Source organism: Amblyraja radiata, chromosome 9 (genome assembly GCF_010909765.2).
Source record: "Amblyraja radiata isolate CabotCenter1 chromosome 9, sAmbRad1.1.pri, whole genome shotgun sequence".
Taxonomy (NCBI): Eukaryota; Metazoa; Chordata; class Chondrichthyes; order Rajiformes; family Rajidae; genus Amblyraja; species Amblyraja radiata.
In genome coordinates this window covers 4728809-4741774 of record NC_045964.1, presented here as the reverse complement: position 1 = coordinate 4741774, position 12966 = coordinate 4728809, and the positions used below count along the sequence as shown (strand labels likewise).

Here is a 12966-nt window from a genome sequence, read left to right as displayed (position 1 = left end):
TGGAGGAAGGTTCCCAACCCGAAACGTCTCCTAACCATGTCCTCCAGAGATGCTGCTTTACCCAATGAGGTATTCTTGTACTTTGGGATCTAATGCAAATGTTTAGGATGTTGGAAATACCAGAGTAGATGAAGATGCAGGGAGAACGTTGTGAAGGCTAGAGGAATCTGCTGGGAATTATTTTCAGCCAGAAGATTGCGGTTTCTACGCTGTAAATGTCTTTAGTTGTGATTTACTTACTATCCGGCTCATTCATTTTCCAAACATCTTCGTGGTACTTACTTCCTCTCTTTTGTTGATAGGTGTTTCCGACTTTGTGATTTCACATCAACCTGTAGAAATAAAACAAAAATATCTCTGGATTGAGGTCAACACTGATTTACTAAAACGAAAAATGATGCACAGCTTGGGAGAAACATGATTTGAAATAGTGTTAGAAAGAATATATAACTTCAGTATTAAAAAAAAAAAACATTAATAGAATTCAAGTATAAACTTAAAGGGTTATTCTCTCGTTATCAAAATACTACTTGCATTTGTTCCCTTTTTTTAATTCTCATGTACAAAAATATTGTTCTCGGCTCAAGATATACACTGATGTGAATTTCCCACATCATTTTCACCATCCACCGATGACATTAAATGGCACTGTCATTGCAGAGTCCCCCATTATCATAGAGTCGTACAGCATGGGAACTGGCTCTTTGGCCCAACTTCTAGACTTTCCACAAAGTGGAAATAAGCCCTTTGGTCCACCGAGCCCACACCGACCAGCGTATACTTCACTCTCGGGACAATTTTACAATTTTTACCAAAGCCAATTAACCTACAAACCTTGTACATCTTTGGAGTGTGGGAGGAAACTGGAGCACTTGGCTTCCCACACTGACCAACATGCCCCATCTACACTAGTCCCACCTGCCTGCGTTTGGCAATATCCTGGGGATCACAACTGACTGGAATCAACGGGACTACAACATGTCTACAAGAGCGGGTAGGTGAGAGGATGCATGGCAGTCACCTCCTGACACACCAAAGTATTTCCACTACTAGTCAGGAGCATCTTCCACTTGCCTGGATAAATGTTTCATCAGCAACTCTCTAGAAACGTGACACCAGTTAGCAGAAAGGAGATCACTGCTGATACCTATCTAGGCTTCTCTGACAGAGATTGCTGCTTTGAGAGGTGCTATCAAAAAGTGCGGTGTCGGCAGGGTACACCACCACACACAGGTTCCTCTCATAAGTTGCACAGCATCCTTCACTTGGAAATACTTCATCAGTCCTTCATCATTGCCAGCCCATCAACATAGAGGGACAACCTTCAGCAGAAGAGCAGTGTGCTTGCACCACCATCTGAAGGGCAAATAGGAATGGACAACAAATGTTGACCTTACCAGTGACACCCAAATCCTGAAAATGCACACAGAAAAAAAACGCAAATTTAATCAGCAAAATACCAGACATTTTCAGGTAAAGAACAAAACGGGCCAGTTCCTACCTGTTGGGTCATCTGCTAAATAAATATATAGCACCTTTAATGTATATATCCCACAATATTTAACAGGTATTATCAAACAAAATTTGACAGGGCAGGCGACTAAAAACATGATCAATAAAATGCGTTTTAAGGGGGAGGGGGAAAAGCAAAGGTGAGGTGCTGTGGTCTTGGCAGGGAATTCCAGAGGTTCAGGTCTAAGGCAGCTGTAGACAGCACCCCTATTCGAACCATTTCACACCAGGGACAATCACGTAGCCAAAACTGGTGCAAGACTGAGATCTGGGAAAGTTGTAAGGCTGGTTGAGTTTATAGTGACAGAGTGGAGCAAACCCATGAATGGATTTTAAAACACAGTGAGCTCCTAAAACCCTCTGCACTATTCATTAAAGTCAAGGCTGATTCTGTGCCTCAGTATTTTCCCACCAATCCCCATATCCGGGATTCCTATAACTCTTACAATCTGCTGCCTTCAGGTAGAAGGTACAGGAGCCTGAAATCTGCAACATCCAGGTTCAGGAAGAGCTCCTTCCCCACAGCCATCAGACTATTAAACTCAACTCAAACAAAACTCTGATCATTAATAGCCCATTGCACTTTATCTGCTTATATATGTGTGTGTATATTATACTATACTATATTCTGTTGTGCTGAAGCAAAGCAAGAATTTCATTGTCCTATCTGGGACACATGACAATAAACTCTCTTGAATCTTGAATCCCTTTCTCTAATGTTGGAGCATCCACAACCCCTTGGAGTAGAGAGCGTCAACATTTTATATCTAATTGAAATAATTTCTCATCTCACCCAAAGTAACGAACCCTATATCCTGAGACCATGCCCCCAAAGCGCATTAGAGATTCTACAATGCACCATCCCAAGGTAAATATATGCTTTCTTTAGATATGCAAACCAAAATTCCATACAGTGCCTTTACCTGGCACAGGAGATTCAACCTACATCCTGTCACTTTAAATATTAAAAAGATATGCCTGAAGAATGAAGATTTAGTGAGCGGGCTGCAAGGATTTGTTTATTCTGCTGTGACTTTGAATTAGTTCTCTGTCACGATGGCCAGCAGCATGTTGGCATCAAGCAGGAAACTTGGAGAAAAACGACTGAAGAAATTTGAAAGAGTAAAATGGGAATATAAACCAAACATTACATATTATGATGACTGTACAGAACATAAAATAAAGATTTGAAAATACACATGGGTCCGGCACGGACTTGAAGGGCCGAGATGGCCTGTTTTCGTGCTGTAATTGTTATTATGGTTATATGGGATTAAAGGAGAAACCAGAATATCAGCATTAAAAATAATTAAAAAAAATAATGAACTTAAAAAAAATCATTCAATGTTTAGGTATTAATCTGAAAGAATGAAATTCCACACGTATTCCTAGGAAGGTGAACACAAAATGCTGGAGTAACTCAGTGGGACAGGCAGCATCTCTGGAGAGAAGGAATGGGTAACATTTCGAGTCGAGACTCTTCTTCAGGAAATTTGTTCACTCGTAACTACAACTCAGTATGTCAATAAATATTTCATGTTTCGGGTCAGGAGAGAAGGGTCTCGACCCGAAACGTCGCCTATTCATATTCTCCAGAGATGCTGTCCGACCCGCTGCGTCACTCCAGCTTTTTGTGTCTATCTTTGGTTTAAACCAGCATCTGCAGTTCCTTCTTACACATATGTCATTAAATATTTGTTACTCCAGGTGTGTAAATCTTAAAACTTTCAATCTGTTTTTAATATCAAACATACTTCCATAAAATCACAATTCCTGCATTAGTTGAATCTGAGACAGCAGACTCTGTAGGGAAGTACAGTATTGCTGTCAGCAGCTTCTGGCTGAACACCAAACTGGATGTGTAGGAGATTAATGTTTTACACATAAATGATCCTGCGTTGCCTAATGCCCCTGTCCCACTTAGGAAACCTGAACGGAAACCTCTGGAGACTTTGCGCCCCACCCGAGATTTTTGTGCGGTTCCCGGATGTTTTTGTCAGTCTCCCTAATGGTCGAAAGTGGTTTCCGCTTCTTCTATGTTCCGGCGATTATTTCAAAAAATTCAACACCAGCCGTGACTAAAAATAGGTTGCCGTTTTAAAAAGCTGTAATTTTTTAGTCGAAGCCGGTTGCGATACTAGTTGAAGGTGGTTGCCGGAGGTTGCAGGTAGTGGAAGGTAAGACTAAGCGCCGGAACATAGAAGAAGCGGAAACCACTTTCGACCATTAGGGAGACTGACAAAAACCTCCGGGAACCGCACGAAAACCTCCAGTGGGGCGCAAAGTCCCCAGAGGTTTCCTTTCAGGTTTACTAAGTGGGACAGGGGCATTAGAAAGTTAACCACATCCTCAAAAGGACACCAGCTTTTGTTCACATTTGATAAATCAGTACTTTTGAATGGACTATCCAATTGAACACTAATTATTGCAATGTATAAATGCTTACTAATCAGACTGAAGCACAAATCCTATTCACTTAACATCGGTACATCTGTCCCAATCAGAGATTAGTCTGGGGTGAAAATTTTGTCCCAGAGGAGAAAAGAATAACATTACAACACACTGGAATACTCAGACGCAAGTAAAATGGACATGAAATGAAGACACACAGAACATTTATGCATCCTTGGTATATATCGCACCCTTACCTCGGCAACCAGTTCTTCTTTAGGTCTGCTATAAATTTGCAAGGATCTGTTGGAAAAAAAGATTTAGGACTGAGTTTCAATATTACGAGTATGATTCCTACAATTCTGGACTTAGAATGAACCTGATTTGATAAAGGGAACTCAAGGTAAAGGAACCACAAGGAGGTAGCGACCACAATATGACAAGATTTAACCTGCAATTTGAGAGGGAGGGGGTGAAATTGGATGTGTCGGTATTGCAGCTGAGCAAAGGTGACTGCACAGGCATGAGGCTGGACAAAGTTGGCTGGTGAAGGACCCTAGCTGGGTTGGCATGGAACAGCAAGGGCAAGAATAATGCTGGGAATAATTTGGAAGATACAGGATCTTTTCATTCCAAAGAGGAAGAAAGATTCTAGGGGGAGAATGAGGCGACCGTGGCTGACAAGGGAAGTCAAGGACAGAATAAAACTAAAAGAGAAGGCGTATAACATAACAAAGATTAGTGGGAAGCAAGAGGATTGGGGAGGCAATATGGGGTGAAAAGATGAAATATGAAGATAATAAGGAAGCTAATAATATAAAAGAGGATAGCAAGTGTTTCTTCCGTTATATCAAGATTAAGAAAGAGGCAAGAGTGGATGTTGGATCACTGGAAAATCATGCAGAAGTGATAATCTATACTATTATTAAAACTCTTGACCACCTCCGGTTTGCTTGTTTTCTTTTAATTTGCGCAAAGACTGTACCCTTTATTGATAGAATTTTTTCACTACCTTACTCGCCGTTCTCCTCTACTCCAACCCACCAAGTTTTGTTCCAATCGGTGGAATTATACAAAAGTTATGAAGGTTTAAAAAATCATGAGTTCAGCAGATTGGTCTTCTCGCCTGTCAGTCAGGATGAAGGTAACGCCCCTTCCAGCACCCGCGGAGAATAAAGCCCCGGAGGCGGGGCTGAGTCCGCAGGAGTGGAGTCGGAATAGCCGGCTGTGTGGAGTCTGGAAAGCCGCTGTGTGGAGTCGGGAGGTGCTGTGTGGTGCCACGGCCGATGGCCGCTGACTGGAGTCCCTCCACACCCCACACTTCCCCCCTTGCCACACACCCCACCTCCCCCCTCTTCTGTTGCTCCCCCCCTTCCCCCCATCCCCCACTCCACACCACCCCATTTTTTTAGTCAGAGGATGGTGAATCTGTGGAATTCATTGCCACAGAATGCTGTGGAGGCCAAGTCAATGGATCTTTTTAAGGTGGAGTTTGATATATTCTTGATTAATACAGGTCAGGGGTTAGGGGCGGAAGGCAAGAGAATGGGGTTGAGTGGGAAAGATAGATCAGCCGTGATTGAATGGCAGAGTAGACTTGATGTTTACCACGTATATAAACATGGATGTGAATGTATGAGGTATAATTAGCAAGTACCCAGATGATTAAAAGTTGGTGGTGTTGTGGGTAGCAAGGAAGCCTACAGCAGGATATACATCAGATAGAAAATTGAGCAGAGCATTAACAGATGGGCAGCACAGTGGCAAAGCGGTAGCATTGCTGCCTCATAGCCTCAGGTTTGATCCTGACTCCAGGTGCTGTCTGCGTTGAGTTTGCATGTTCTTCTTGTGATCAGGTCGGTTTCCTCTTACATTTCAAAGACCTGCAGATTTGTAGTTAATTGTCTTCTGCAAACCGTCCTAGTGTGTAGGATAGAACTAGTGTAAGGGTGATAGCTGAGGGACTGCTATCTTCCCCACAGAGAATGGTTGATATCTGTAACTCGCTGCCAGAGACACGGAAGAGTCAGATACAATCACTACCTTTTAAAGAGATGTATTCAGGCACTCTAGTTGGCAAGACATAGAAGGATGAAATCCTAGAGCAGACAAATGTAATTAGTGGAGAAGAAAAAAAGGTCAGCTTGGGGGGGGTCAAGGGCCTATTTCTGTGCTGCACATCTCTTCTGACTGAGGGAATTAATGTTTAGGGCTGTTGATGGGCTGCTTCGTCCTAAATGGCATCAAGATTCATGAGAGTTGTTAGAGTTGCATTACTCTGGGCCTGTATTCATCATACTCCCAAAATGTTCTGTCGATGATGTAGTGGCTTTTGGATATCAAATTGTGGATCACATGCCACAGAATGTCCAGCTTCTGACTTGCTCCTGTGGCCACAGCATTTATGTGGCATGTGCAAATGAGTTTCTGGTTAGTGTGATTCACTGCATTTTATGGGCATTATGGAATTAGTATCATTACTAAATATCAAAGGTTGGTGGATAGACTTTCACTCAACACCTCTGTGGTGTAAATGTTTCCTATCATTCATCAGCCATGCTTGAATGGATTTTTAGGTCTAGCTGTATGCATCCATGAGCTGTTTCATTTGCTGAGCAGTTAAAAATGAAATGAACCATTATGCAACACACCAATTATGTTTTACTTAGGGAAAATAATGGGGAAAAACTAAAATTAAAAGTTTTTAATTAAAAAATATATTTTCTTTGAAAAGAAATGGCTTTGAAAAACAATTGCATGAAGTTGGTATTTTCCAGCTTCCAGTAAACCCATGTTATGGTACACACCCCAATCTGTTTAGTCATCTCTGTAGATGGTCTGCCTCAATGAAACATTGATTAGCGGCAGAACATTGGTTTGCTGTAAAGCTATTTAAAATCCTACAGGTCATTATGGAAACATTAGCTATTAATATGTAAAGCACTTTGGTGTCAATGCGAGTTGACTTAAAACGTGCTATATAAATAAAACTCACTTACTTACTTACTATTGCTGTTTGAAAACAAATTCATTTTGCATATTAACTCAAATGCCTCTTTTAAAGTTGTATGATGCCTTTGACACAAAATAAAACCATGGTATTTCTCAGGAGCCGGGAGGTGCAGTATAGTACAGAGGGGAGGGAGTAAGCTCAACTATGAAACGGGATCTAGGATGGATGGGACTAAAGACCAAAGCAGAGATTCCTAGATTTTGAAGTGTAAGTGATTTTGAAGGTTCTGAAGAAGGGTCTCGACCAGAAACGTCACCCATTGCTTCTCTCCAGAGATGCTGCCGGCCTCACTGAGTTACTCCTGCATTTTACATAGAAACATAGAAAATAGGTGCAGTAGGCCATTCGGCCCTTCGAGCCTGCACCGCCATTCAATATGATCATGGCTCAGTATCCCGTACCTGCCTTCTCTCCATACCCCCTGATCCCTTTAGCCACAAGGGCCACATCTAACTCCCTCTTAAATATAGCCAATGAACTGGCCTCAACTACCTTCTGTGGCAGAGAATTCCACAGATTCACCACTCTCTGTGTAAAAAATGTTTTTCTCATCTCGGTCCTAAAAGACTTCCCCCTTATCCTTAAACTGTGACTCCTTGTTCTGGACTTCCCCAACATCGGGAACAATCTTCCTGCATCTAGCCTGTCCAACCCCTTAAGAATGTTGTAAGTTTCTATAAGATCCCCCCTCAATCATCTAAATTCTAGCGAGTACAAGCCGAGTCTATCCAGTCTTTCTTTATATGAAAGTCCTGACATACCAGGAATCAGTCTGGTGAACCTTCTCTGTACTCCCTCTATGGCAAGAATGTCTTTCCTCAGATTAGGAGACCAAAACAGTACGCAATACTCCAGGTGTGGTCTCACCAAGACCCTGTAAAACTGCGGTAGAACCTCCCTGCTCCTATACTCAAATCCTTTTGCTATGAATCAAATCCTTTTGCTATGAATCCTTTTGTGTTTATCTCCAATCGTCTTGGCCCCGCTCTGCGAGTAGGAGTGGGGGCTGATCCACATCGGCAACGGCCGTGAGCCCCAGGCCGAATTTGGCGATCGCTTGCCTGCTTCTGCTGCTGTTGAAGGTGAGACGTTGCACCTCACCAGGGTGCCCCACTTGGCCGTTATTTACACGACAGGCCGGTGGCGCGCAAAGATTTCGTCCAGAACGAAATCCTGGAGCGCTGCGCGATACCCCGCGCTACCAGGTCCCGTAAAGGGCGCGCAAATGATGGCCAAGTGGGACAGGCCCTTACGTATCCCTGGCCAGGGTCACTGAAAGTAAAGGAGGAGCATTCAGGATATTATGGAGGACCTCGAGTCCAAGCATCAGACGCACATAGAAGTTCTGCGTGAACAACGAAAGGAGCAGATCACCTTGCAAACTACTCACCCACCTACCCCTTTGATCATTTCCTGCTTAACTATGGAAAATCTGCAGTTCTACCCAGAGCTCTTCCATGTCAGGTAAATGGATGGGAAGGGTTTTGAGGGATATGGGCAAGTGGGACTAGTGTAGATGGGGCATCTTGTTCAGTATGGATGAGTTCAGCCGAAAGGCCTGTTTCCGTGCAGCATGACTCTACAATGAGCTTTTCAAAGTCTGTTACTGTTACTTCATGCTGATGTTGTATCTTACAGTCTGTTGTTTCAAGTTAGAATCAGAAAGTATTTTGCAAAGAAATCCCTTTGTGTGGCAGGACATTTCCTTTTGGTGGCATCAAGAATGACGAAAGTCAGCCCTCAATTCATTATGTTAAACAAAAAACTGACGTACAAACAGTCTAAGGGAAAATGTGACTAGTAGAGTAACCTAAAATAATCTAAATAAAAATTACCTCTTTGACTGAAGATGAGACAGATCAATAGCTGTATCGGGATAACTAACTTCTGCATTTTCTTCTTCACTTTGATTTTCCTCGATATTCTGCGTTTCTTCAGAATCTTCACTGACAGTCTGCTCTTGATGTTGATCATCTGATTCACCTCCTGCATTGTCCTCCTGACCCTCTGCATCTCCTTGCGCCTCTTCACATTGGTTTTCGGCTTCAAGGCCAGTCTCATTATCTTCATCACTACTGCTTTCACCATTATCTGATTCAGCTTAACAAAATAATTTATTTAAATATAAGTATAAATTAAATAAGCATTTAATGACAACGGACAAAAAACATTTTAAGTATCTAAAAGCAAGGTTAGAAAATTCGATAGTTCTGTGTAAGAGATAATCTGCAAATAATATCTACCACATGTATATGACAGTCATGCAATATTCTGACATTATATCGCATTCTGGTCACAGTAATGTCAAGAGTGTTTTATTGTCATATGTCCCAAAACAGAACAATGACATTTTCACTTGCCGCAGCACAACACATATGTAAACATACCACAATAAACAGCAAAAAGTTTTAAAAAAAAACGAAAAACAAAAACCAAGTCCCTTGTGCAATCTAGGCGGTTTGTATTACGGAGTTTCTGAACCTTCTGAATTTCGTAGTCGGCAGGGCAGTACGCTGCATATCGCCAACTTGGACAATTTTATATTTTTATCAAGCCAATTAACCTACAAACCTGCACGTCTTTGGAGTGTGGGAGGAAACCGAAGATCTCGGAGAAAACCCACGCAGATCACGGGGAGAACGTATAAACTCCATACAGACAGCACCCGTAGTCGGGATCGAACCCGGGTCTCTGACGCTGCATTTTGCTGTAAGGCAGCAACTCTACCGCTACGCCACCGTGACTGCCCTTTAGTATTGTTTGTCGTGTTCAATAGCCTGTTTGCTTCCTGTTTTGGGGTTATTAAACAGGAAGGTTAAAGTATTTTCAAAAGACTAACAATATTTTGTCTTTTTCCTTTAATTCAACCAGGTAACCATCATTCATCGATTGAAGTTTATTCTTGGCACAGTGAAAATCAATCTAAAAATCATTGAAGACTAAATGGACGACTACACCACAACTCCCTATGGCACCCCTGGACTAATGGTATAAAGTCTGAAGAAGGGTCTCAGCCCGAAACGTCACCCATTTATTCTGTCCAGAGATGCTGCCTGTCCCGCTGAGATACTCCAGCATTTTGTGTCTACCTAAAGGGCCTGTCCCACCAGCATGCGATTGCATGCGTCTAGCGCGACCAAACGTGGTGGCTTGAGGCGTACGGCCTCGCGGGGCCGGTCCAACTTCCAACCGCGGAGCCGTCTGGAGTTGTGCGGGGCTGGTCCCGACATCATACTCACCAATCAGCTGGGCAGGAGGCGGGCCGACTAAATTTGGACAACGCACGGCGTCGGGCGTTTACATCATCGCGCAACGGCACGCCGGGCGGTGACATCATCGCGTAACGCCACGCGCTAGGCGTACGGCATCAAGACAATGCGTACGCCCGTCGAGGCGCTGCGTACGGCCTCTATGCGGCTGCAGGCCGACAGGCCGTTGCTGCGCGGAATTTTTGAACACGGTCAGTTTTTCGGAGCCCCACACGATGTCGGGACCAGCTCCACGCAACTCCATACGGCTCCGGCGATCGAAATGGGACCGGCTCCGCGCGGCCGTACGGCTCAAGCGACCACGTTAGGTCGCGCTTGCCGCATGCAGTCGCATGCTCGTGGGACAGGCCCTTTATGGTATAAAGCATGTGTACAACTTATCAAGCTGTTAAAGTTAGACCAATGCTAGTTTACCCTGCAGTACAAGCTTGCCAAGGTATCCAAAGATGTGTCGTTTTGAGTAATCTCATCTGAGAGAGTGCTTTTATCCTACAGCAGGTCAATAAACAGAACATCATAGCTCTGTCACTATCTGAAACTCTTAATCTGCACAGCAGATCCTCAGAGCTGAGGCTTCAATCTGCACCATTTGTCATGTTGGTAAATCAGATTACATTTGATTATATCCAGATATTATATCAATATTTCCTGCATTGATTCTTTCAATCTTCACCTGGTGTTGTTCTTTACCATGGAAAGTTCTTAACTTTCAAAAAAACATCTCAGGTAGAAGGTACAGGAGCCTGAAGACTGTAACGTCCAGGTTCAGGAATAGCTGCTTCCCCACAGCCATCAGGCTATTAAACTCAACTGAAACAAAACTCTGAACATTAATAGACCATTATCTGTTTATTTGCACTTTATCTGCTTATTTATTAATGTGTGTATATATTTATATAATGGTATATGGACACACTGATCTGTTTTGTAGTCAATGCCTACTATATTCTGTTGTGCTGAAGCAAAGCAAGAATTTCATTGTCCTATCTGGGACACATGACAATAAACTCTCTTGAATCTTGAATCTCTTGTCTTTCTACCAGTAATTTAAAATGCTGTAAGAAGTTTCAATAAAGTCTGCAATTTGACTTTATCTAATTATTTATTGTACCTTACTCAATGATGTGTGTCCAATTAAGTGGAGATTGCTAGGTTCTTGATGAGTAAGGGTGTCAGGGGTTATGGGGACAAGGCAGGAGAATGGGGTTGAGAAGGAGAGATAGATTAGCCGTGATTGAATGGCGGAGTACACTTGATGGGCCGAATGGCCCACTTCTGCACTTATGAGAACTGATTACAAAGATTTTTTGGTGGCAGCAGTATAGCACATGAAAATATATATCCACTTAATCACATACGCCTACACCTATCTTATATTCCTTCCGCAGAGACATAGTCACTATAATGAATTATTTGCAAAGATTTTTTACATGAATGTAACCTGCAATGATGTTCCAGTCAGTGCTGCTCCAGCAGCCAGGGCTCAATCCTGACCGCTGTCTGTAGAGTTGCACATTCTCCCTGCCATCCTGTGGGTTTTCCCCAGTTACTCCGGTTTCCTCCCACATCCCGAAGAACTGCAGTTTGGTTGGCCAATAGACCACTGTAGGTGGGTGGGAGAAGTACCGGAGTGCAGCTGATGGGTAAGTGCGATTGGATGGGTAATAGTGAAGTAAGTGAGGGAATGAGACTGAAAACCAGTTGCGTCTAAATGAGCCAAATGTTCTCCTGCTAGGGCAAGATGCCATGAAATGTGTTCCCCTCCCCGCAGACACTTCAATTCTCAAACAGTCCTTAATTCCTTTACAATCAAACTATTTCATAAATATAACTTTAGGTTGGAACAAAGTTACCTACAGTAATCTATTTGTGTATGGCCTTTCATGCATTACCTAAGGGAACTGTATCCTCAGTATAAAGGTCAGAGGTGCTGCTGGTTACAGTCTCCATGTCTTCATCCTTCACTTTGACCTTCCTCTCCCCCACGTGCCTCCACACATACTGCTCATCAACCTACGTACAAGCAAATCAAACAGTCTTGGAACCCTGGCTGAGAAATGGTAACAGTAATGCTACATTTATGATAGCCACAATAAGAACATTCTACAAAACAAGATGAATTTAACTTTCATTAGAAACATAGTTAACAATTAGTTAGGAATCTGTGGGAATTCTGGGATATAGATGGGATGAATTTGATCTCTGCTGCTGACTGTAAAGGGCCTGTCCCACTTACGTGTCCTTGGCACGCAAATTACACGACCTCGTGGTCGCGTTGAGACGGTCGAGCGAAGGTCGGGCGCGATTACATGCATACGCACAGTCGTCTGGAGCGCGTGACGTCATTTGAAGATGGACACAAAGCCGGAGTAACTCAGCGGGACCGGCAGCGTCTCTGGAGAGAAGCAATGGGTGACGTTTCGTGTCGAGACTCTTCTTCAGTTGAAAAGAAGGGTCTTGACCCGAAACGTCACCCATTGCTTCTCTCCTGAGATGCTGCCGGTCCCGCTGAGTTACTCCTGCATTTTGTGTCCATCTTCAATTTTCTTGGCCCCGCTCTGGGAGTAGAAGTGGGGGCGGATCCGGACCGCAACGGCCGTGAGCCCCAGGCCAAGTTCGGCGATCGTTTGCCTGCTTCTGCTACTGTTGAAGGTGAGACGTTGCGTCGCACCAGGGTCTTGGGCCTGTCCCACTTTGGCCGTCAGTTACGCGACAGGCCGTTGGCGCGCGAAGATTTCGTTCACTACAAATATTTCGGAGCCCCACGCGATGTCGTGCACA

The 12966-nt window shown here is 43.5% G+C and overlaps 1 protein-coding gene across 2 annotated transcripts in view; it reads right to left on the bottom strand.

The window, feature by feature from the left end:
* Window positions 1–12966, bottom strand: part of nemf (nuclear export mediator factor) — a 62012-nt gene that overhangs the window by 6449 nt on the left and 42597 nt on the right. For both annotated transcript variants that reach the window (XM_033026538.1, XM_033026537.1), the window contains exons 22-25: window positions 12078–12198; window positions 8752–9016; window positions 4161–4206; window positions 283–332 (exon numbers count right to left, since the gene is read on the bottom strand). In XM_033026538.1, the coding sequence (XP_032882429.1) occupies window positions 283–332; window positions 4161–4206; window positions 8752–9016; window positions 12078–12198 (482 nt within the window). The remainder of the gene's footprint in view (window positions 1–282; window positions 333–4160; window positions 4207–8751; window positions 9017–12077; window positions 12199–12966) is intronic.